Source organism: Ahaetulla prasina, chromosome 3 (genome assembly GCF_028640845.1).
Source record: "Ahaetulla prasina isolate Xishuangbanna chromosome 3, ASM2864084v1, whole genome shotgun sequence".
Taxonomy (NCBI): domain Eukaryota; kingdom Metazoa; phylum Chordata; class Lepidosauria; order Squamata; family Colubridae; genus Ahaetulla; species Ahaetulla prasina.
The window spans coordinates 37,021,348-37,047,380 of record NC_080541.1 but is presented as its reverse complement, the minus strand read 5'-3'; the positions used below and the strand labels follow the sequence as shown (position 1 = coordinate 37,047,380).

Sequence of the window (26,033 nt, the reverse complement as noted above, 5' to 3'; positions counted from 1 at the left end):
AAAAATCACTTATTTGTTGGAATAGAACAAAGATTTATTAATACAAACAATTGGATTTAAATGGGTCCTCTAGGTAAACAAAGATATGTATATATTTTCTAAAGTTAGAGTTTGGGTTAACTGCATTTAAGTGTACCTTATTTAAAGTGACTTCTTTAGTTCCTCATACCTGCTATAGGTTATTTTCTTTTGGTTAGGTTTCTTTCTCTTTTAACGTTATTGGTATTTAACCAGATGTATGTTTAGAGCATTATTATGTAGAGTGTTGACTTGGAAAATGAAGTTCACGGTCGTTATTGTGTTGCATTCAGGACAACTGGCCATATGGCTATGTTCTGAAGCTACATCTGAAATATCACCTGCTAGGGTAATTGTTGTCAAGGCTTCCTTTAGTATGGAGTGTTCTTGTTTCCTATTCTGCTTAAGCATTCTTCCATACACAATCCATATATGTCATTCTAGTTACAACTAGAAACAATCCATTTTGAGTTATCAGTACACTGTTTTTATCAGATGTACTATTTTCTTTAAAAGTTTTCTAGTTAATAGTTAAAAATGTTTATATCAAATACTACATTGACTTTTTAAATCTTCAACAGGCATTGTTTCATGGCAAATTCATTGATACTGGGTTTTCCCTGCCATTCTACAAGCGCATGCTAAATAAGAAACTCACAATAAAAGATTTGGAATCTATTGACACTGAGTTTTATAATTCTCTAATTTGGATAAGGTTTGTAAATCTTTTCGGATGTTCACAGTTTTTTGTGCCAAAATAAAGTGAACATATTTGGTTAATCTCTTTTTTTTAATCTTTCTCTCTTAGGGACAACAATATAGAAGAATGTAATTTAGAAATGTACTTCTGTGTTGACATGGAGCTGCTAGGAAAGGTTACTTCACATGAGCTGAAATCAGGAGGATCAAATTTACTTGTCACTGAAGAAAACAAAGAAGAATATATTGGGTAGGGGGATAGAGTAAAATAAAGGACAAAGAGAGATTTGTTTTTATACATAGCATTCTATATAAAAAAAATTACCATTTTGTATAATTTTTGGCATTTTCTCAATGTCAAAGTGTGATGAACTTCAAGAACCATATGTGAGAGGACAAAAAGGGTTTTCTTTATCCCAAGATTTTGTGAAAAAAGAATTGCCCAAAATATAGAATACCCCCAAATCAGAGGTAGTCAACCTGGTCCCTACCGCCCACTAGTGGGCGTTCCAGCTTTTATGGTGGGCGGTCGGGGTTTTGTCCGATATTGAAGCACTTTCCTTTTTTTTAATTTAATTGACTTTTAAAAAAATTTCATAGCATTATTTAAAAACATTTTCATTAGGTTTTCATAAAATTCCCCGTGACAATTTAAATTTCTGAAAATATACTATTTGTATCACCCGCGCATAAGTTTAGTTCACATTATGTAAGTGAAACTAAATGGCGCTATAGTGTGACCGCAAACAAAAGAGACTTGTCTCAGAATAGCTCACGCATCTCCCCCCACTCCCCCCGGCTGTAACAGACAAGCAGAGCTGGTATCCGGTTCCCCCCCCAACCCAATCCACAATACATGCATGCACGAGAGGCATGCACAGACGACGATACACGGCGCATTACTGTGGAACCGGTGGGCGGTTAGAAAATGTTACTACTAACAGAGATACAGATGTGGGCGGTAGGTATAAAAAGGTTGACTACCCCTGCCCTAAATATATGAGTGTAGCTCTTCTATATAGCAATTCTATACGGAATATGTATATAATGTGTACAAATTGGGTAGCCCATTTTCAAATGGCCCTGAATTTTGTTTTTATAGCTAGAGCTCAGGCTGCAAATGCTCAGATTATATTGAGGAAAGAACTGATATTAATATGGAATATGTTGGAACAATAGCACACTATTGGCAGACTGAAGGACCAGGTTAGGGACAAACTACAATGGAGAAAATCTCTTTTCTATGCTTGCTAAGAATCAACTCCCTCTTGATGGCTCATAATCAGTAATGCTATGAATGCAGTTTTTTAAAAATAGTAATTCTGGAGTCTTTTGGATTTATTCAAATTGTTATACATTATATCACAGGTGTCAAACTCGATCGCATCACGTGATGTCACGTGATGCATCCTGACATTTTTTGCCTTTGTGGAGCCAGGGTGGGCGTGGCTGCACATGCCTGTGGGCCGCCAGTTTGATACCCCTGCATTATATACTTTAAAATAAAGAATGTTATTTTCAGAGTTATAATATTTCTTCTGTTTTAGTTTAATGGCAGAGTGGCGGTTTTCACGAGGAGTACAAGAACAAACCAAAGCTTTCTTGGATGGATTCAATGAAGTTGTTCCTCTTCAATGGCTGCAGTATTTTGATGAAAAAGAACTGGAGGTGAGATTTTTCAGCTATAGTGGATTAAATTCTTCTACAATGAGGATTAATACAAGTAAGTAGCTATATCCGTATTCAGTAAACAAAGCAGATAAATCTTGAAGTACTATAAAATGGTATATTGAAAAATATTTTAATTTATATTTCAAAAAACTCAAGCTAATGTTATCTTCAATTTTGTGAACTTTTCTAGGTTATGCTTTGTGGAATGCAAGAAGTTGATATGGCGGACTGGCAAAGAAACACTGTTTATCGCCATTATACAAGAAATAGCAAACAAATAATGTGGTTCTGGCAGGTATAATACTTTATTTGTTCAGAGAACCAGCAAACATAAGTGGGTGATCATGTGAATTTTAAAAAAGCAATTCTGAAATAAATCAAAATTGTTAAATTCCTGATATCTGCAGGAATTTTTCGTGTTGTGCATCATGTATGATTACTATAGTAATTTGCAGAAGTCCCAAAGATTTAGGTAAGTTTGTTCAATGTAATTGATATTTCCCATTTTCCTCCGCACTAAAATAATCTTGTATTCTCAATTTATTATCTCCTGGGAGTCATAGTGAAAAGTTTTTAAATATCTTGTAAATCCCTATCGTGTGTCTGAACCTAGGCTTGCAGGCAGACAAGATATTGGACTGTGTCCGTCAGCTAATTAAAAATTTATTTTCAGATTTACCTTTTCTCCTTGGCTAACTGCCAAAAACAAAAAATAGAATTGCAGTTTCCAGCTGCTGAAATAATCATTAATATCAAAGGGGGAACAAAGAAACAAAAAAAAGATGAACTTAAGAAGGAACAAATAGCGAAACAGAAACAGTTTTCCCTATCTGACTGCCATCATCTATACCTTAAATGTAAATAATATTATAGTATCAGTACTTGCTAGCAAAAGGAAACCAGTAATGAGTCATGCACACACTTCTGCTTATCAAGACAGCATATTTGACATCTGAAATGCTAAAAAAAAACAACCCCGCCAATTCAGAAAACAGGTCAAATAAATAAAGATCAATATAAAATCTTATAATGTAATAAGATAATCTGGGTTCTGCAGATATTTATCAGAGAGCTCTTTTTATTTTTGTGAAATATGTATTGTAACTGCATTACTAAGTACTGCGTTCCTAGATTGTTTTTATGTGAGGTTTATTTTGTATGTTGTTGATGGTATTTAGTTCTTTGATAGGATATGTGTTTTGTTTTTGTGTTACACAACTCTCCTGCATTTTGCATCTTATTTTGGTAGAAAAAGTTGAGGCAAGTGTAATAACAGTAAAATTATATTAAAAATAATTAATTTTTAATTAACTGGAATTTCAGAATAACACTTCTTTTACATCTGTTTATAGTTCATAAAAGAAGCTGACAATGAAGTCCGTATGAGACTGATGCAATTTGTCACTGGTACTTGCCGGTTACCACTGGGAGGATTTGCAGAGCTCATGGGTAACTAATCAGTGTAAATAATTCTTAACTGGTATCTTATAAAGCTACACTTTCTGAAATATTAAAATAATACTAAGTTCTTCATGGTTGTTAAAAAAAGGGTTTGGGTTTTTTTTTCCTCCCAGGAAGTAATGGTCCTCAGAAATTCTGTGTTGAAAAGGTTGGGAAGGAAACCTGGTTACCAAGAAGTCACACGTGGTGAGTTAAAACAGAAAAGTGATGTGGAGGAAGATCTTAATGCAGATTTAGTCATGTTGAAGTTTTCAAGTCTTAAAGTTGCCAAGGTTGGAGTCCCCTGGCATAGATCCATTAAACTAAATACATTTATAGGATTCATGGCCCACTTATTTTAGCAGGAAACAAGCAAAGAAGCTATGATGTAGTTTTGCTATACTGGGACTCCCTGGCTGCAGATATGACACCAGCATATAGACAAATGCGTGTTATATTTACTTAGCATACTAGTAAGATATGCTGAGGTGTAATTCAATTCTTACAGAGAGAAATCCATTGTTTATTTAGCAATAACATGGAAATAGTTTCCATTGCCAGTTTTCTTTTTACTTTTTTTTACTACCGAGACACCCTTTCAATTACAACTCAGCTTAGCTTTGGGGCGATTTCTAAGGACATAATAACACATCTGCTTTTTTGTTTCATGTATTCTATTGAGCTCTTTCAAGTGCCAGGCATTGTCATATTAAGAAATACACATTAATTTGCACCAAAATTGTTCTTTTATGCAGGTATTGATAGATTTAAAACAATTATTTTCTGTAGCAGAGGTAGGTTTTTAAGGCCAACCAGACAAATTGTTTTTCAATGCATGCTATGTGAAAAATACAAGAACAAATAAGTGGAGGAAGAGCTGTCAATAACAGTATGATTGTCTGGCCAAGAAATTTATACGTCTGAGCTATAAAGCTGGAAATTGCTAATCTGTAATGCATATTTCAGAATTTTCTTGATTGTTTGGATCAGTGGAGAGAAATGTTAAATTGTGAGAGCTGATAGTACTTAAAATGTAAAATGATAAGTTATTGCACCATTAAACTAATGGTGTGATCTTACCAGATAGAATAAAATAGAAAATAAATGGTTTTTTCTTTTTTCTCTGCAGTTTTAATCGTTTAGATTTACCGCCTTATAAAAGCTATGAACAGCTGAAAGAAAAGTTGCTTTTTGCAATTGAAGAAACAGAAGGATTTGGACAAGAGTAAGACTCATCAAAGTGAAGCTTTCATTTTTTTTTCCAGATAGGCTGGATCAACTAAATTGCACAGTTAGTTGTACATAAGCCGTCTCTTCTGTACAGCAGTTTTTCTGGAAATCTTTTTAAAAAGCAGTTCTGTTCTTCCACAAAGATATGCAAAAACTTTTACTTACTCTACTTATTTATTTTGCCCTCAGAGATCGGCCAGAATGAAATTGAAGCAGACAGACTTTATTTTAAAATGTGTGCATATGTATCTATATAGATATATAGATATATATGTACGCGCACACACAAACAATAGTCAGCTCTAGTTTTATAGAGCTTTAAACTTAAAAAACATCACAGCCATTCAGAGGATCAGGAGTTTCTTCTTGACTTCAGAAATGTACAGACTGCTCTGTATTCTTCTAATTTATGCAACATCTCTAAGGTTCTTTCTATTGCATGGCTGTTATAAAAGGTGTTAAAAGGCTTCTGCCAAATACATCTTCATTATGTAGAAAAATGCTGCTGGCTCTTTGAAGTGATAGAATATAATTCTATCAGCTTAATTTCTTTAAAAAGTAATAGTTGTTAACCCTCTTTGCTACGTCTATGTAGCGGTGGTCATAGGTAAAGCCTTTATTACTTGCACAAGAGTAATGTACAGTAAAATGAATGTGATTATTAAGATATTGGTGCCACTGTTCTGACTCACAAACAGAAGCTGAACAGACTATTTTAACTTACTGATCAGCATTAAAAATTGTTTACATACTATCTTGGGTTATTTCCAAGAGAACAGTAGGTAATCTTGAAGAAAAAAACAAAAGTTGCTTACATATTCTGCCCTAGTCTGGTATTTTACCGGCTTTTCCTCAGTATTGGTTATATGCCTCAGTTTCCTAAAATGAACTAATTTGAAATTCAGTAGGATATGAAAAGTAATGTGAATTCTTCTGCTCATGGATTTTTATTTTTTGGTATGAATTTAGAGACCCCTATTGAAACTAGTCACAAAAGCTTGCACAATTGAATTGATTTTAATAGTGTTAAGTATTCTCATCCATTTTTAACTTCAATAAATCCAGATGTTCCTAAACATCTTTAAAATTTGTTTTTATAAAGGCTAAGTCTTATTTGTCATTAAGTGTACAATATTATATATATATAAAACATTAAATTATTTTAGCAGTATTGAGGGCATTTGCTATTTGCAAATGTATGATAAATTCTACAACATTGATGTGAATTATATCGAATGCTACTTTTAGCAAACTGTGCTTCCTTACTAGAGTAACATTTTAAATTACCATTGTATCATGCATTCATTATTCATTGTAAATTCCATTAAACTTACAGTTTTGTACACACACAAATTTCCTAGAATTAACATTTCTGTAACATATCAAACTGCAAAAAATCTGTAATTGCAGTATGAATCTGCTGTTATTCATTTTCTCAATATAGCAGTTGAATTCTACCAAAACCTTATTTTTCTACATATTGTTACACTTTATTATTCATGGATATTAATCTGAGAATGCTTTGATAAAAGCACTGAATTAATGGGCCTTCAGTCTATCTTGTTAGATAACTTCCCCCTATCAATATGTTTTTAATGTCATAAAGCCCTCTCACAATATACATAGGCACCTTAAAATAAAAATACCCTAAGATTTGGAGAAAATTGTATTTGGAGTCACCTGAATTATGTTCGTTTATAAAGAAAAAAACTTCAAAAAATATCCAAAGAAAGAAATGGTTTACCTAAATTCTACATTCAGAACAACAGAAACACTATTATTTGCACTATTGAATGACTGAACCATTGCAAAGTTAATCTTGTAAATCAGTAATTAACAATAAAGAACACAGTGCATCACAAAGTATACTTTGTTTATTTTTATTTTGGTTTATTATTCAGAGGACATTTTGCAAAAAGAGAAAAAATACAAATGAAATGCTTGTATAAGTTTATTTGGGAAAAGGGGCATAGAAGAAAATAAAACTCCAAAGCCACTTTGATTGGAATTTAGGAGAACTAAACAAAGGCAGCCCTAGGTAAATAAAGTTAAATGTATAATTTCTCTTCCATTTTAATAAGTGATTTCCATGAACAGTAGCCCTAGCTAGAATTTAAGTTTCAATGACTGCAATGAAATTTACTTAAGTGCAAGTCATGGATGCAGGGTGTTATTACATAACATTCTTTTTTCCCCCCAGAATATCTTATTTAGTTTGTCCATTTTTGCACAATTCAGCAGACCTTGATTCACTGGTTGTTAAAAGGGAAGAAATCAAAGTATGATTTCTTATATGATTTACCAATAGCAAAGAAACAGTATTTTGTTTGCCAAGGAAGATAGACAAATTGCATCTTACAATATTTCATCACAATGAGCTATTAAAACCAATCAAGTTCAATTAGAAACTCCAAGTATATAGGTATTCAACCAGTTACAGAAGCAATCTACTCAAAAAGATCTCTTCCAACTCCACGAGATTGGCTAGTTTGTTTATATTTTTGTAAAACAAGGATATAAAGATTTCAGTATTTAAGAAAGGTGTAAATGCACTCTTCCAAAAATCAACAGTGCTCATTAGAATTTATGTGGAAAATTGAGAATGGATCCAGATTCCCATGTATTGGATCTGTATGTTTTTGTGTATCTCTCAATCTCTATCTCCATCTCCCTAATATAAAGGCTCAAAAAGATACCTTGGCTTCCCCAAGCAGTTTTATAAGAGAAAAAAGTAACTAATGCCTGAGAAAGATGTTACTAAAATTAAACGGGATAACCAAAGTGCACCTTGCTGGTTTTAATGAGCAAATGTTTCAATGGTTTTGCTGCTGTATTGCATTCATGAAACCCTTTGCAATATTCTAAAAAATAAGGCTTCTTATGAATAACAAACAATGTACCAATATCTTCCAAATATGCGTTGGAATTCTTTGAAACTTGACAAAAATGTAATTATTTAAAAAAAAAACTATATGGTTGTCCACTCATTCTCAGTGACTCTGGGTGGCTTACACACACACACACACACACACACACACACACACACACACACACACAATACAAACAATACTCCCCCCCCCACCCCCCAGTCTATAGCATTTCAAAAGGTTCACATAATTTTCTGACCCTTCATTCTGTAGGTGGAAAAGCATTCCTTCAGTAACTGCACCCATTTCTCTGGTAGGAGAGAGACAGACAAGAAAACCTGTGTGCTAAAATGGGGAGGGGAAGACGAAACCGAGAAATCAGATGCTCCTCCAAGCTTAAATTTAGAATTTGCAGGAAGGATTTCTCAGCTAATAAATCAGCATACAGGTAACACTGTACCAAAGTATTTTCTAGAATAGGAAAAAGTTAATCAGTGTTTAATTTTTTTTCCTTCTGATAAAAAGTTGCTTGTAAATAAGAAATGCTAACCCTTTTTTTGTATATATTTTTCTACTGGAATGTCTTCTAAGATGCTGTTAGTGATTTGAAGAGTTCTATATTTTTATTTCTTTAGCAGAATTTACAAGTAGGTGCTTAAAAGAGTTCCTGAAGGATAAATGATAATATACGTCTAACAAATAAGTTTAGGAAAGTTGCCCTATCTCCCACCCTAAGAGATAAAAATCACTTATTTATTGGAATAGGACCAACATTTATTAATACAGACTAGAACAATTGGATTTAAATGGGTCCTCTGGGTAAACAAAGATGTATATATTTTCCAAAGTTAGAATAGAATTTGGGTAGATTCCTTAACTGCATTTAAGTGTGCCTTATTTAAAGTGACTTTTTTAGTTCCTCGTATCTGCTATAGGTTATTTTCTTTTGGTTAGGTTTCTTTCTCTTTTAACGGTATTGGTATTTAACCAGATGTATGTTTAGAGCATTATTATGTAGAGTGTTGACTTGGAACATTAAGTTCACGGTCATTATTCTGTTGCATTCAGGACAACTGGCCATAGAAGCTACATCTGAAATATCACCTGCTAGGGTAATTGTTGTCAAGGCTTCCTTTAGTATAGAATGCTCATTTCCTATTCTGCTTAAGCATTCTTCCACACACAATCCATATGTCATTCTACTTACAACTAGATCCATTTTGAGTTATCAGTACACTGTTTTTATCAGATGTACTATTTTCTTTAAAAGTTTTCTAGTTAGTTAAAATGCTTATATCAAATACTACATTGACTTTTTAAATCTTCAACAGGCATTATTTCATGGCAAATTCATTGATACTGGGTTTTCCCTGCCATTCTACAAGTCTTCTAAGATGCTGTTAGTGATTTGAAGAGTTCTATATTTTTATTTCTTTAGCAGAGTTTACAAGTAGGTGCTTAAAAGTAAAAAGTATTTTTCCAATTCTTTCAACAAAGGCAATTTCTATATAAGTTATGACACTGATTTGCGTTGGCTGATTTATCTTCCCACAGAGGAGAAGGTAGAGAGATGCTATTTTCTTAATCACTATATGGCCATGCTGTCCTCATTTTTTTCTCTTATAATTTGCCAGAAAAGCAACAGATGCTTAGAAGATCCCTTTCTCATACATACATTTATGGGATTTAAGAAGGGTGTAAGAGAAGATTCCTCATGGGAGTCAAGTGGTAACTATCAAACCTCAATATAAAAAGCATAGCTATATATATAGGCACAGAGGCTTTGGGAATAGGAGCTTGAAAGCTTCAGCTTTTTAATGTATAGAGTCATCTCTTCTATAAAAATATTCAATGTTTTAGAAAATTTTTTCACTATTTGAAGCAGATACATTAACAGCACCCACAATTTTTGACTTACTCTCAGGACTAGGCGATTTCAAATCTACAAAGGGTTTTTCATAGAAAAAATTAAAGATAACTATTTAGGTAGATATTAGTTATTTGTATTATTTAGAATTCTTCATATTGAAGTATAAGCATGATCTTATTTTTATGGTAAAAGGATGTCATCCTAGTTTTAAATCCTTGAGCTGATTTGCTCTCTGCTTATGACTTTACCTAACAAAAAGGGATACCAATCTATATAGCGTGTTTCCCCGAAAATAAGACAGGGTCTTATTTTCTTTTGACCCCCCCCCAAATAAGGGTTTGGCCTTATTATCTGGGGGTCTTATTATTTTGGGGGTGCAGGAGATGGCAAACGTGGGACTGGATGTTCCATTGCTGCTGTTGCCTCCCCTCCCTGTTTTTGCGTTGGCTGAGTGGCCCAACAGGTCTCACCCCACCCCAATGGTAACAGCTGCTTCCCTTCCCCCCCATCTCTTTATCGAGAGGGGTGGCAGGTAGGGTGGGGAAGAAGTGAGACGTGGCTCTCCTTCTCCCCCCCTCGCCAGGCATGACAGGGCTCCTGCCCCTCACTAAGCCACCTGCCCCCTTTAGGGATGCAATTTGGGGAGGCAGGTAGGGCAGGTGAGAAGCAGAACGCACGTCTTACCTTTCCAGCTCCCTTGCGTTCCTCGCTGTTGTGTCCAGGGAAACATGCTGTAAAAGAAAGTCTCACAAGTTCAATCAAACTTCTCAAACTGGTGAAAAGGTTTTCTTTTACAGCATGTTTCCCCGGACACAACGACGAGGAAAGCCACAGAGATTGAAAGGTAAGACCTGGCTAAGCAAGGGGCAGGAGCCCTGCCATGCCTGGCGAGGAGGGGGTGGGGAGAAGAGATGGTATGGGGAGCCACGTCTCGCTCCATGCATCTTGCTTCTCCCCCGCCCCACCTGCCACCCCGTCAATAGAGACGGCGGGGAAGGGAAGTAGCCAGACTGCTGTTGCCATTGGGGTGGGGTGGGATGTGTTGGGATGCTCTGCTGGCATGAAGAACAGGGAGGGGATGACATGTCCCCCCTTCCCCCCCTCCAGTCTCGCTGCTTCAACTCATTTTGGTTGTGCAGCAGGCAACCAGAGGAAATGGGACTGGCTGCGCATGCATGTAAGTAGTTGGTAGGGGGACATTATCTGGACATGTCTTATTTTCGGGGAAACACAGTAGTTTAATGTTGTGTTTCAAGACTATTAAGAGCTATATTATTTTTGAATTTTTATTTCTCATGTTTATATTTGTTTATGGGTTTTTTTAGGGTATCTTTTTATAAATAAAAGTACTTTTTATTTTAAAAGAACCTTGTTGTAAATGAAGGGTATTGTTTAAAAGCAGCAAACAGATTATACCTCTATGGAACTATATGATTAAGATGTGAAAGGCAACAAGGAATCTGTAACTAAACCTTGGAAGAAATAAAAAAGCTCAAAAAATTATTCAAATATTGGTTGCAAGCTAAAATGTAAGATAAACACTACAGTACTTAAAAATATCTTTACACATTACGGGTGAACAATAGCATTAGCAACAGCACTCATACTTATGTACACTCCACAATGCTTTACAGCCCTCTCTAGATTATTTAGAGAGTCAGCATTTTGGCCCAAACAATCTGGGTCCTCATTTTACCAACCGTGAAAGGATGGAAGGCGGAGTCAACCTTGAGCCCATAAGGATTGAACTCCTGGCTGAATACACTGTGCCATCACATCTCTTATAACAATATATTAACAAATTATCCTTTGACATATAAAAGAAAGCATATTTTATTCTGCTAAATTCTCCAAAACAAAAACAGTGTAGTTATCCAAATGAAGTATCTAAAACCATGTTTCCATATGCCAGAAAATAACTGAAATAACAGTTTAAACAAGAAAAGTAGGAATTAAAATTAAAAGCTATTATTTCTGAATACTTGTCAATTTCATAATTGTTTCCTGATTTCTCTCTCTCCATTCTGGACATGTATATGTATATAGATGGATTAACAGATGTAGAGGAAATGTCACTAACATCTGGAATTTATTCTTCTCTAAAAATTATTTTCTTCACATACCAGTTTGAATCACAATATAACTGTTTAGTTTTCTGTTCAGTTTCTTAGTTCATCAGTTCATATATTTTGAGTAACTATGTCATATAGAATTTAGTACTTCCAAAGCTTCTTTTTGTACCTGGAACAATAGAAGTGAAAAAATTATCCTTTGACACAGCATGCAAATCATATAAAAATAGCTGTGTTAATGTACTCTTGTCTGCTAATTTGCCTTTGATTGTTTTTTAAGAAATAATCTTAAAAAATCTTTCTGCGTAGATTTTTTAAGAAATAATCTTAAAAAATCTTTCTGCGTAGATTTTATTTCCAGGATTAGATCAGATAGAAACTGATGAAGTGTGAAGTGGCCTCCCTCTGGAGATTCAGAGTGCCTCTCTCTTTACTACTTTTACACCAAACCTTAAAAGCCAGGCTTTTTTTGCTGAGCCTTTATTTTTGTATGGGGTTTTGTGCTACATTTCTTTTTTTTAATGTGAACAGCAAATAATTTTTGCATTGGTATTTATTGCATTGGTATACAAAGATATTAAACAAACAACACTGGGCTCTGAACATCCACTGAGAGTGTTGGTTTCAAGTTTCTATTTAGTTACAATTCTGAGTCAATAGTTATCACTTAAACCAATTTACCTCAGGGCTGCTATAAATTAAAACTGACAAGCCAAGCTCCAGGTAAAATTCTCACAAAGTAGTACAGTGGAACCCAACCAGAGTACCGTATCAAAATTTATGAAATCCTTTTCAACCCATTTAATCCTTTTCCCCTGAAAAAGGGACAGAAAGAAATCTACAGGAAATTCCTCTATTCCACCCATCCATTTTTAAACTTAGTTTTGATGAAAAACATTGACAATACTTAATAACGTTCATATTATGCCAGATCTAATATTTCTATAATCACTTGATAGTCTGTTAGCATCTAACATTTCATAACAAAATTATGACTTATTTCAATATACATTTCCAAGATTTCTTTAGATTGATAATTTATTAAATTTAGATGCTGTCCAGTTCACAATGACTCTGAGATGATTACTGGCCCAAAGATCATATTGGCTGGTTAATTCTTGGTAATATATTACCAAGATCGGGAAACATGGCTTTAGTCTACAATGTGATGCTAATGAAAGCACTGCTGTGCGTTCAGTATGTGTTCTAGCACAAGAATACTTGTAAATGTATTTTCTATATCTATATACATATCTGGCTGTGAAAGTAACATACCTGTTTATCTTCCTCTGTATGTGGTAGCCGATCTCTAGCTTTTGTTAGCCAGAGAAGGGCCATCTTTTTATTATTTAATTTCATGTAAGTCTTTCCCAAGAACAGCAAGTTTTTACTATAGAAATTTGGTTCAACTACACAGAAATGAAAACAAACAAAAAACTTCTGGTTTTTAATTTATAATGTAAAGCTTATTTGCTTCTAATATTTTAAAAAGATAAGCATAATCTCATTACATATATAGAAAAGAGATAATGTGATACATTTTGCTGAGTGGTAAAGGATATTTGGTTCTATCTGCACTGTAATGTTTTTATTTCATTATCACTAGATCGACATTCTGTATTCAATATATATATATATATATATGATTTATATTAAATTTAAGATGAAAATTACTTTGTTTCTGTTCCTCAATATAAAAATCACTTCAATATACATCTTTATAATGCAAATTCTGAGGCAAGTTCATTCATAACTAAAACATTTCACATTACTCTTTTGAGAAACATAACTGTCTATGTAGACCCGTTCCAGTCCGGCTTAAGGCCTGGGTACAGCACGGAGATGACTTTGGTCGCGTTGGTAGATGATCTCTAGAGGTCTCGGGACAGGGGCTGTTCCTCTGTCCTGGTCCTATTAGATCTTTCAGCGGCTTTTGATACCATCGACCATGGTATCTTGCTGCGACGGCTGGGGGGTTTAGGAGTGGGGGGCACCGTTTTTCGATGGTTCTCCTCCTATCTCTCTGACTGATCACAGACGGTGTTGGCAGGAGGGCAGAGATTGGCCGCAAGGCAACTCATGTGTGGGGTGCCACAGGGGTCGGTTTTCTCGCCTCTCCTGTTCAACATCTACATGAAGCCGCTGGGTGAGATCATCCGTGGTTTTGGGGTGCAATGCCATCTGTATGCTGATGACACTCAGCTGTACATTTCCACCCCTACCACCCCAACGAAGCCGTTGAAGTGATGTCTGGAGGCCGTGCGGGTCTGGATGGGGAAGAACAGGCTTCGACTCAACCCTTCCAAGACTGAGTGGCTGTGGATGCCGGCATCCCGGTACAGCCAGCTGATTCCATCGCTGATTGTAGGGGGCGAATCATTTGCCCCTAGGGAGATGGTCCGTAACTTAGCCGTTCTCCTGGATGTACGGCTGTCTTTAGAAGAACATATGATGGCCGTCGCCAGGGGAGCTTTTTATCAGGTTTGTCCCTTCCTAGACGGGGATTCCCTATGCATGGTCACTCATGCCCTTGTCACTTCCCGCCTGGACTACTGCAATGCTCTCTACATGAGGTTCCCCTTGAAGAGCACCAGGAGGCTCCAGATGGTCCAGAATGCGGCTGCGCGGGTAATAGAGGGAGCAACACGATGCTCCCATGTAACACCTCTCCTGCGCAAGCTGCACTGGTTGCCGGTGGTCTTCCGGGTGCAATTCAAGGTGTTGGTTATCACTTTTAAAGCACTCCATGGCATAGGACCGGGTTATCTACAGGACCGCCTACTGCCACCAATAGTCTCCCACCAACCTGTGCGCTCCCATAGGGAGGAGCTCCTCAGAGTGCCGTCAGTCAAACAATGTCGATTGGCAGCCCTCAGGGGGAGGGCCTTCTCTCAGGGGGCTCCTGCCCTTTGGAATGAGCTGCCTCCGGGGTTGCGTCAACTCCCTGACCTCCAGACCTTCAAACGCAAGCTTAAGACCTTTTTGTTCTATTGTGCGGGGCTGGCCTAACGCAATTTTAATGTGGGGGTTTTATTAGGGTTTTATGACAGTTTTAACTTATTTTGGCCAAATTAGAATCAGATTTCTAAAATGTTTTAATTTTTGTTTATGTTGTTTTGTTTATGTTGTAAACCGCCCTGAGTCCTTAGGGAGAAGGGCGGTATAGAAATTAATTAATTAATTAATTAATTAAATAAATAAATAAATAAATAAATAAATAAATAAATGTATAAATTAGTGGTGTTAATTTTAATCTTCTCATAATCAATAGAAACATTTTAATAAACAAAGAAACGCTTGTTCTAACAAACAAACTCATAATATGCTCTCAAGATAGTTTTAACATACAATTCCTTTTGCATCCTTATTGAAGAGTATTAAATAGTGTAATTAAAAAGTTGCATATTCAGTACTCCGTTTCAGTACTGAAACACTATGGATTTTCCAATTTATAATTTGGGTGGCTAATCACTAGAGACGCTAATTTTTTCATTCTACATTGATACCTCAGTAGATATATTAAATACAGCTGAAGGGAATTTGAAGAACTTTTGTTTATCTATATCCTTGTTTCATGTAATACTATAAATCAGGGGTACCCAACCTGTGGGCCGTGTCCTACTAGTGAATTGTGTTTGCAACTGGGCCATGGAAATGGCTAGCGAGGGCACCCACATCATCCTCGCATGAGGTTGGTGCTCCATTTGTGTGAGCGGCAGATGCGTGTGCATGCCGCTCGCGGAAATGGAGTTGCGTTCACACATGCTTGCCAACCATTTATGCAAACCATCTCCCCCCCCCCCCCAGCCGGAAATGCTGGGAGACTGCTATAAATAATTTACACTTTCATATAATATCTCTAACACATTTTAATTTTGATTTCAAAGTTGTCATGCAATATACTTTCTTACATAACTTACCATTTTCAGCCTTTTGAAAGTACTGTAATGCCTAGAAAACATTAGCATTAAGATTAGAAGAATACCATTTAGTAATCCAAATCCTTCCAGTAAAAATTAAAATACTTTGATAACTGCAATGTAACGTGTTTTCTAAGGGAAAACACAAAAGGCAATGCTATATGCTTTATAGTTTATATTTAAGAGGATATATTTATAAATGTAATTAATGTTATGTATTTTATGAAATAGCTGGTATATTATTGATAATATCAATAAGTAGTTAGTCATATAGTAGATGGTATATTTTTCAGAATCTCAAGTTTTATCCAAAAATATATTGCCTGACATTATAGCTTATAAAGACTCACCTTGCAATCTCCTTTTTTTCAATGTTTTAAAGGCTAATACACAAAAAAAGCTATGGAAAATACTAATGGGACACATACTTCTTCATAGGTAGAGCTGGGTGGTGTTGAGAATAAAATAGCAGCTATGTTCCTCTGATACCATGGCATATCAGCAAATGTGTAACACCTATAACATAAGGAAAATGTATTTATTAAGTATATTTCCTAAGATCACAATATTTAAAACCACATAACTAAAGGAGGCCAGTGAATTCTAACTTTAACCCAACTCTAGAATCGTGTTTGCCTAACTAATTATACTTCCAAATCACTGCCAAAGAACAACTAGAGAAGGCTGTAAGTTAAATGCCACTTAAGTGTAGAAAGGCCTCACTGGCTAGTTTTTTCTGAAGGAACACTAGTTTTTGATTCCCAGACATATTATGACTTGGCTAGTCAGATAAGTATATAAATATTTACTCTGAAGAGATTTTGAGAGTAGGGAGAGTAAGCCAAACACATTCTCTTCTGGGTCTATGTTGTGCTCGGTTGGTAAGTTATAAGAATAGGATTTAGTTCAACTTCTCAGTGGAGGAGGAAAGGCAGCTTCAAAGTGGCATAAAGTGTTAGAAACTTCCATGGACAACATGTCAAGATTAGAAGAAACTGATCAATGAAAGATCAGGCTGGCAGTTAACATACAACAGCGTCTAACACAGACTAGCCATTTGAATAAATGTTGAAGACAGAATCATTATTCTGTTCAGATTAAAAGTGGCTGGTTGATGGATTGAACAGTTAATTAAGATGGGATTCTGGGTGAGATTAGGATAAGACTCATCAAAGCATTCAAGAATTGCTGAAGAAAACTGCCAATGAGGAACATATACAATTTGTAACTATTTTTGTTTTAATGGTTTTAATTATTGTGATATAATTTGCCTCCTGGAGTCAACTGAATTGAGATGGGCAAATTGAATAAATAAATAAAGATATGCTTACTAAGAATGCTTTAAGAACAAATGCAAGTCTAGAGGAAAATACCTGAAGTACGCAGGACTATGCTTAGAGAAGTTGAGGAAGATTCATTTATGAAAGAATGTTAAAACTGAAATGTAAAAGTCTTAATTTATTCAGAGAAGGCTTGGACAATACTCAAACTGCTAATAATATGACTGACAAGTCAAAGCTTGTATCTCTTTCATTACGTGTTATTTGCCCTTTGTTTAAGACAAGAAAATTCATCATTGTGTTTGCAGATCTTTTAAGATATGTTATCTAGTTTGCAGGTTCTCAACGTTATGGGAGAATGCCTTTTTTAAAAAAAAGGTTTGAGCAAAATATTGCCACCTAGGATATAAATCAGTCAATCACTTATGAGGAGAGACAAGACTTATGATAGTTGATCAGGCAAGTAAATATTATTGAATAATAAATGCAATCTCTAACCATTAGGTAAAAACTGGGATGGGAAAATATGTGATCCTTCGAACATTATCATATACAAGTCTCTGATCTCTTATGATTGTCATGTTAGAGCTAACAAAAGTTGAAATTTAGTAATCACTGAAGGCAAGATCAATGGACCGAGTTACAGTGGGAATGAATGTAGTTAAAATAATTAAATAATAAAAAATAATTGCTACCAATCTGCCTTCCACTGAGGACCTGTATACTGCACGAATTAAGAGGACTGTGAAAATATTTACAGATCCCTCACATCCTGGACATAAACTGTTTCAACTCCTACTCTCAAAACGACGCTATAGAGCACTGCACACCTGAACAACTAGATACAAGAACAGTTTTTTCCCCAAAGGCCATCACTCTGCTAAACAAATAATTCCCTCAACACTGTCAAACTATTTACTAAATCTTCACTACTATTAATCTTCTCATCGTTCCCATCACCAATCTCTTTCCACTTATGACTGTATGACTGTAACTTTGTTGCTGGTAATCCTTATGATTTATATTGATATATTGACCATCATTTGTGCTGTAAATGTTGTACTTGATGAAGGTATCTTTTCTTTTATGTACACTGATAGCATATGCACCAAGACAAATTCGTTGTGTGTCCAATCACACTTGCCCAATAAAAAATTCTATTCTATTCTATTCTATTAAAGACCTGAAGGACCAAGTGCAGGAGAAAATCTATATGGTTAAGAATTGTTATCTATGTGGTTGTTAAGAGTTGTCACTGACTTGAGGGTACATAATAAAATATCAAAAGAGCCATGTTGCTTATCCTTGATTCAGGGAGCATATATACCAAAAGTAAATTTCTCCTTGTCATATCTTCTAAATAACGACTGAGAAACTACTAAAATTAAATTGATATGCTTAACAGAGTAGAGTGGGGAGTAGAGTGGGGAGGGGTAAGTTTGTTTAATTAGAAGGAAATGAGGATAGATCAAATGCAAATATAATGTTTTTAAACACAACTAGTGGAGACATATTGCTGAAATTTATATATACTGCTAATACAAGACAATGCTGATAGGGTAGATCATTTGTTCAGAAACATATTGTTAAATACTAAAAGCATTGTGCAATTACTTCACATTCCACATATCATGCAAAAATGTTGGCATTTCAAATATAATTTTGTTTAGAAAGATCGTCTTACCAAATGCCCATAAGATGAAGTGAAGTAGCATCCTTTGGATTCAGATCAATTGCTTTCTGTTAAAAAAAGTGCAAAAGCATTTCTTTATCATTGCTTAATGTTTACCTCCATAACTGCTACCTTCCCGCTTACCTAATCCCTAGCAACAATGAAATTACATCATTGCATATTTTTGTCTGAAAAAAGTAATGAATTTCATATGGTTTAGGGAGAAATATCCTTAATATTTAGTACACTTGTCTATGGCTTGTATAGATCAGATTTAGATCCTGATGGTTGAAAGCTAACATTAAGTTAAGCCGGCTAGCATCCAACTTTCTCTGTTCAAGCTCACAAAACTGTATTTGGAAACACAAATATCCTGAAACATGTAATTGAAGGAAAAAGGAAACACTAAAGAAATTATAATCAGGAATGTACAACATCCAACAGGTGGTCACTAGGATGTATATCTGACCCTCCAACTACCTGATTCAAGTATTTCAGGGTGGTTTGTGTATACTCAGAAGTACATTTTCTAAAAGAGAATGTAATTTATTATATTCGTTATACCACTGAAACACCAAAAATCACCTCCAGGGTGAAAATTGAGACAAACTGTTCCATTTTGTACCTAACTTATTTATCCACTTTGGAGGAGTTTATTAACAAGGATGCAGGTAATTTCCTATCTCATGGAGTTAACTTTAACTATTATGTACTTTAAGAGAAATGGACCACAAAAGTTTTCTAACAATACAGGAAAAGGTCATGACCGTTAGAAATAGTGAATTCTTAAAACATATAATATGGCCAAGCTACAGAGAACAGAATGCAAGCCATACATGAACATCATTTAAAGCATAGATTAAAGGAAAAAATTGGCCAAATAAACTGAAATAAATTGAGATGAGTTACTTTACCTTTTCTGCTCTGTATTTTAGAAGTTAATTAAATAAATGTTAATTTCCTACTTCATTATAATGACACATTGAAAAGTTTAAACTGCTCTTTATGTTTGTTATTTCAACACCCCCTTAAACAAAGAATAACTACACTGAAAAGGATAAAAACACAAAATCCAACACGGTGGAGTACAGAAGTCTTCAAGTTCCTAGGACTAGAACTGTGTCCCTCAGCAAGCATGCAGCAGACATAAATTACTGCCTCTGAAAAAAAAATGGCAAAACTTCTGAAACATGAAGGACTATCATTCTAAACTCATGCTGACCATGACTTTTCAGAGACAATAAATTACTCTTCTTTGGTTCCTTAATACTTAAATGTATCCAATGTAGGCTTCAAAAATGTTATTTTTTTGTAACATTTTTCTTACAAAAATGTATTTTTGTATATCTTAGACAAAATCCATTAAAATATTTTTAAGCATGCCCTATTAATGAAGACAATGAGAGTTCAATGATTCATATATAATTCAACAATTAAAAACACTTCAGTTTCTAATTTATTCTTCATCATAAATTGCTCTTCCCTCATGTTCATGTTTGTGTGGCAGAGAACACAAATTAAGATTAATACAAAAGTTAATACTTTTAAATACCTGAAAATGTTCCTTAATAACAAAAGCACTGGAGATTTTATTCTTTACTCCTTCATAATCTCCCACATCACTGAGGCATATTGCATACCACTAATAAAAAAAATGGAATAGATTATTTAGCAATATGAAATATTTAGGGATTAAATTATTATCATATTGTCAATACATATATTTCTAACCATACTACACAAATATTTGTTATTTTAAGCTTCAGTCAACAGGGAATGCTAGGTGGTTAACTGTCTAAAATGAACTATAGTTAAAACTAAATACAATTTCTTACAAGGCCAAGCTGAAGGAGGTTTTAAATCAAGTTGAGATTACATAAAAGTCCTGAGAGAATAATTTTGGAAGAGTGAAGAAGAAACTTTCCCACATCCTACATTCAGACAGGGCTCTGAAAAAATAGACATTTAAAAGAAATTCTATGTTAATGTCTAGAAAGATTCATATTCAAACAGGAAATGACTAGCTATAACTGTCTAAGCCATTCTAGGCTTTTAAAATTAAAATTTGAACTCAAAAACAACTGGCAATAACTTAGTTCAATTACACTTCTATGATTTATCTTACACTATGCAAAAGCAAAAGGGTGCTCTGGAACATGCAGGGACATCTAAGTTATATGTATCTTCATCTTTTAAAGCAATTGAATCTTTACTTGGGATCATGCAGCTACATCTGCGTTGTTTTCCCTTTAAGTATGCCTTGGTATGTATCACTAGTTGCAATATTTTTAATATTGGTATTTACTTTAAATCAAGTCAGTAGAAATATTACGGCAGCTACAGTTTATGGAACTTTCTGATCTCAATTCATTTGGTAGGCTGGTTTGAAATTATAATTGCTGTACAATAATTAAATGAATTGAATATGAGTTTGTTATTTAAGATATGATGGAATTGTTGCAATTTTCCTTTCAAATTCCTAAACTCAGAAATGAGCCACTACAAAATGTAAATTATTTGTTTATCTGACCTTGTGTACGCTATAACAAGTGTTGTCTTTCTCAAGTGCCTTCTTTGCATAATCAAGGGCTTCATAAGCCAGCTGCTTCTTTTTTTCTGCTGAAGTTTGACTAAGCTGAGCAAGGTCTCGTAAAGCTCGTGCCAGACGCCATAACACTTGTGCATTTTCACTACATATTAACATATATAATAGGATATATTGATTATAATGTACCATAGTAAGGTATCAATATAAAGACATTTATTTTAACTACCAAATAATAGTTCTGTGGGATAACTTTATATAAAATATAAAGGCAGTTTAATAATAACATATCACTGCATGACACTTTAATAATTTTAACTGAGTATTTTGCAGCGAACTATATCCAGTGAACTATATCTAGAAAGTAGAGGTACTCTACAAGTATAGTCAGCTCCAGAAATTAAAGTCTGGGGATATTCAAATTTACCCAAAGTTTTTATGAACTGTACATTCCCAATCAGCTGAATGCATTTAAAAAACGATCTTAGAACTTCAAACTGTTTTATTGTTCATTATAATTATTATAATGTCATGCACTGATGAGTTATTTCATTTTGAGTGTTTTCCACTGAAAGCAATTAGAAGAAAAAGTGTTTTAAATGAGAGTAAAAGGACTTAAAAGGTCCATTATAAAGTATTCTAAAATTCTGATTTAAACCCTTCCATATATCTAGTGATTTTGTACCATTGCTGTGCCCTTTATGCCAAACTCATCCCATCAGAGCATGCCGAAACAGCACATTGTACCTGTTTTTGTGTTCACTCAGCAACTGATAAAGCTTTTCGGTTTCTCCACTTCCGTAGAGATAGTCTGCTTGATCTAGGATTTCACCAACTTATGATATAATAAAACAAGAATTCAGTGAATCTGCCCATCCGTGAAACAGGTATTACTTAACAGATAATTGATGTAATTGCATACAGACATACTAATATTACAAGTCAGAATTAGAAGACAGTAGCATCATGATAATCAAAACACCTTTCTTTCTATCAACAGTTTTATATGGTACTGTTAGGCCGAGTCTGTTAACAGGAAGTGATTCCAACAACTACCCCTATTTTTGAGTCAGTGTCAAAGAGATATAAGACTACAAGATAAAACACTGATCTAGTCTAATTTTTCCCAATTTACCTTCTCTCAGATAAGTTAGATGAGTCATGAGTCAACAGTATTATTGGCACAAACAACCCAAAAAAATAGGTGATATAAGTGATATATAAAAGGACAAAATCAGACAGAGAAGGAATATGTTAATATGTTAAATATTTTATATATGTATTTACAAACAATATAAATTTTGTAAAGAAACAAAATATGAAAAAGCCACTTTATATACACTTTAAACCAGTGGTCACCAACCAGTGGTCCATGGACCACTGGTGGTCCGTGAGAAAATTTTGGTGGTCCGCAGAAAAATTATTTGCATTTTTTATATTGCACTAAATACTATTATCTTTTTTTAAAAATCTTATTAGTGGTCCTTGGAATTTAAAATTATGAATTTAGTGGTCCCTGAGGTCTGAAAGGTTGGTGACCCCTGCTTTAAACTATCCATCAGCAGCAAATCCTGTATCAATATAGATACCTGTGCCAATCTCCATCTCAATAATCATTTTAGGGCTGAGCTTCCATCTCATCAATATTTTTCTAAGTAAAATCCTTCTATCTGATTACTTTAAATAAATAACTAATTCCTGAGCTTCAAGGTTGTATAAGAGCTCTGATAGAAAGCATACAAAATTATAGTCCACAACATTATTTGAAGTTTTCAAGATCTCCAGAACATGGGTCCAATATTTTCCGACTGTCCTCTTTTGTTTTGGGTATGAGGGGTGAAATGGATTCCTTAAACCTTCAGGGTTTTAAAATACTGATTGAAAGAATGAAATATCAAGCTGATAATCTCATTTTCCATTTTTGAGAACAAAATCAGTATCTAAATATTTGCAATGCTGAACATATGGATGTTTCTTCATTGAGTCACCTCAGTGCTAGGCCTCAGAACCATCGAATATCCTCTTCCACTTGATATTCTCCATAGGATCACGTAACTTTGACTTTGCTATCCTTTTATTGGATACTGAAGACCTGGCTTTTCCTCCAGGCCATAGGTAAGGTGGAGTAGGCATCACCTGAGTGTGTGTTTTCTACTCGGGTATGTTGTTTCCTTGGTTATCACATTATTTGTTTTATACTGTATAGTATTATATAATCTGTATGCCATTAGAATGTTAGTGAGTTGTGTGGCTTTAAAATTTGATTTATAAATGAATAACAGAGAAAACAAGCTATATCACTTATAAGCAGCCATACTGAGTCCTTCCTCTAATAAAAAAAGCAGATGTTTTAGGGATAGAGGATTACATTTTTAGGAAAAAAATTTCTTACTTTTCATATCAGCACAAACCATAGCAGACTGAGAGATTACTAGATAAGTGTTGTATCCCAGGTAGGATAATGTTGAGAATATAAATCCTCTTTTGAAAATTCTGGATTTTTCAAACACCTAATTAAAAAAAAATCAACATAGCTGTTTACAAATCTGATACCAATTTTTTGTATCTAAGCATATATGTTCACAAAGAGGATAAAGATGGAATTTGAGCATTAGTACCAAGCACTATGCTAAGACATATTGTGGCTTACTATAATATGGAATTAGGATCATTGCTTTTTTATGGTAATATGTAACTTCACATATTTCAGTGTGTTAAAAGCTATCTATGGTATGTCATAACTCTTTAGCTCATTCTATTGATAAACTCTACATTTCTGCCCCCCAAATAATTTAGTGCTAGCTTTGGTTCTCTCTCAGTTGTGACCATTTTATCAGGGCATCTTGTTTACAATGAAACAACATATTTAAACAACAAATGTAAACAACAAGCTTAAAAATCTCAAGCCTCAGCCTACCTTTTCCTCCTGTTAGCATGCATGAAAAATAGATATTTAAAACTAAGCAGGCATTCTAATTACATACTTTAAAACGTTTAGGGTTTTCTCACTAAGACATTTTAGAATATGGATTCTGATTCTTTCTATTACACTCATCTTGGAGAACATATGTATAAGTACAAAACACACACATAAGCTAGTCAAAGAATTTACTGAATTTACTAGTTTAGTTCTACTTTAGACATGAAGCCAACTGACTTCAAGTCATTCCCTCTTAATCTGTCCCTCAACCCAAGAAAGGAGGCAATGGGAAATCACTTCTGGAAATCTTGTCAAGAAAACTGCAGGAATAGCCTGACAGGAGTCAAAACTGACTTGAATGACTCCTTCAAGTCAGTTTTGACTCCTGCCAGGCTATTCCTGCAAGTCAGCTTGACTTGAAGGCATAAAACAATAAAACCATGATACCCTCCACGTTATTTGGACAATCATTCTCCCTCTCTCCCTCAGGGGAAGGGAATATCTGTCCAAGAGCAAAATATTACAAGAATAAAATACAGATGTTAAGAAGCACCATGTCAGTAAGAATTATTTCTGTCTTTTTATGAACTGCTTCCTCAGTAAAGCAAGCATTCCTCAAATGCCCAAAGTTGTTTTTTTCAAGAAGCACTTGGACTCATTTTTCTTTGATTTTGCTTTTCATCCAAGAAACTTCTTCAGCTCTCAAACATCTTAAAAGAAAAACCAGGAAGTCCAATTGCCTCTTGAAAAAGCACCTTTGTGATAACCATGACCCAGATGACTGAGAATCTCCATAGACATTCCCAAAACGCTATACATTTTTCTCAAAGAAAAAACAAAGATCTATTATTCTAAGTGTTTTTTTTTAATCAGGGCAACCTGGTCTACCCAAATATGGGACGGAGCATACTGCTTCCGCTTATTTATAGTCTAGTATCCTAATTTTTCTGATTTTCCTGCTCAGCAAATTAGGAAGCTCGAAGAAAAGTATCGCAGTTTATCTTCATAGGCTTAAAGATGAAGGAATAATTCATATTGGGGGAGAAGGCGAAGGCAGATTAAAAAAACCTTTAGGAGAGCCATGCTTTTCAACCAAACCGAGAGTATTATTTTCTCCTATCCCGGAAGAAACTCGGGCCCTGCACAGGAGAGGATAAGAAGGGATGCGCCTACAACCCAGTCATACCTCGACTCCCCTTTTTCCTCCATGGCCTGAAGAAAGTTGACGGCTGCAGCCGCATTTTATTCTTGGAGCCTCGCAAAAGAAACGGGTCTCCAGGAAAGAGCAACTTCGAAGCCAATGTCGCACCGCCACCACCCTTCCCAGCGCCATGACAAAAACCTTTCCTGGCTATTTTTTTTCTCCCGCACCCTCCAAATCACCCTTTCTCCGGAAACAGGAACTGCTTGTTCAACTCCTCCACAGCCTTTTCGCATGTCTGTGATCCACACCGGAAAAGCCCCATGTTCCCTTTCTGAAAAAGTCCTGAAGGAACAAAAACCGAGTTGCATTCATTCCGCTCTTCCTTGGCAACCGCGATTTCTCAAAGCATCTCACCGCCCTCTTGCCTTTTCCCTGAGGACTTATAGTTGTTTTTTTTTCCACTGGCAGGGGAATTCTGGGAGTTGAAGTCTTAGACATCTTAAAGTTATCCAGTTTGAAAAAAAAGAGACTTCATTGCATTGACTTCCCACGCCCGGAGAAGCTCGGTTGCCAGAGTTCTATCACGTGATCCCTATCATTTTCAGGAGACAAGAGGAGCATTCCGCAAAATTTTGATTAGTCTAGGAATCTTAAAAACAACCAACCAACCCACCACCTTTACTGA

At 35.0% G+C, this 26,033-nt stretch overlaps 2 protein-coding genes across 9 annotated transcripts in view; one reads left to right on the top strand and one right to left on the bottom strand.

Annotated features, from left to right (window-relative positions):
• The window catches only part of WWP1 (WW domain containing E3 ubiquitin protein ligase 1), a 75,898-nt gene extending 69,155 nt beyond the window's left edge, over nt 1-6,743 (top strand). For all 5 annotated transcript variants that reach the window (XM_058177249.1, XM_058177248.1, XM_058177251.1 and 2 more), the window contains 7 exons: nt 600-733; nt 827-967; nt 2,265-2,385; nt 2,579-2,683; nt 3,741-3,837; nt 3,963-4,035; nt 4,958-6,743. In XM_058177249.1, coding sequence (XP_058033232.1) covers nt 600-733; nt 827-967; nt 2,265-2,385; nt 2,579-2,683; nt 3,741-3,837; nt 3,963-4,035; nt 4,958-5,057 — 771 coding nt within the window. In that variant the 3' untranslated portion in view covers nt 5,058-6,743. The remainder of the gene's footprint in view (nt 1-599; nt 734-826; nt 968-2,264; nt 2,386-2,578; nt 2,684-3,740; nt 3,838-3,962; nt 4,036-4,957) is intronic.
• The window catches only part of RMDN1 (regulator of microtubule dynamics 1), a 39,682-nt gene extending 13,832 nt beyond the window's left edge, over nt 1-25,850 (bottom strand). Inside the window, exons 1-10 of one of the 4 annotated variants that reach the window (XM_058177258.1) lie at nt 25,588-25,850; nt 23,677-23,794; nt 22,032-22,119; nt 21,270-21,429; nt 20,292-20,381; nt 18,752-18,807; nt 16,216-16,303; nt 15,788-15,818; nt 13,143-13,276; nt 6,923-12,036 (exon numbers count right to left, since the gene is read on the bottom strand). In XM_058177258.1, the coding sequence (XP_058033241.1) occupies nt 11,998-12,036; nt 13,143-13,276; nt 15,788-15,818; nt 16,216-16,303; nt 18,752-18,807; nt 20,292-20,381; nt 21,270-21,429; nt 22,032-22,119; nt 23,677-23,794; nt 25,588-25,716 (933 nt within the window). In that variant the 5' untranslated portion in view covers nt 25,717-25,850 and the 3' untranslated portion in view covers nt 6,923-11,997. Of the gene's footprint in view, nt 1-6,922; nt 12,037-13,142; nt 13,277-15,787; nt 15,819-16,137; nt 16,304-18,751; nt 18,808-20,291; nt 20,382-21,269; nt 21,430-22,031; nt 22,120-23,676; nt 23,795-25,390 lie in introns of those variants that run through there. The other 3 variants (XM_058177256.1, XM_058177257.1, XR_009154430.1) reach the window with 3 other exon arrangements.
• Between the last annotated feature and the right edge of the window lie 183 nt (nt 25,851-26,033).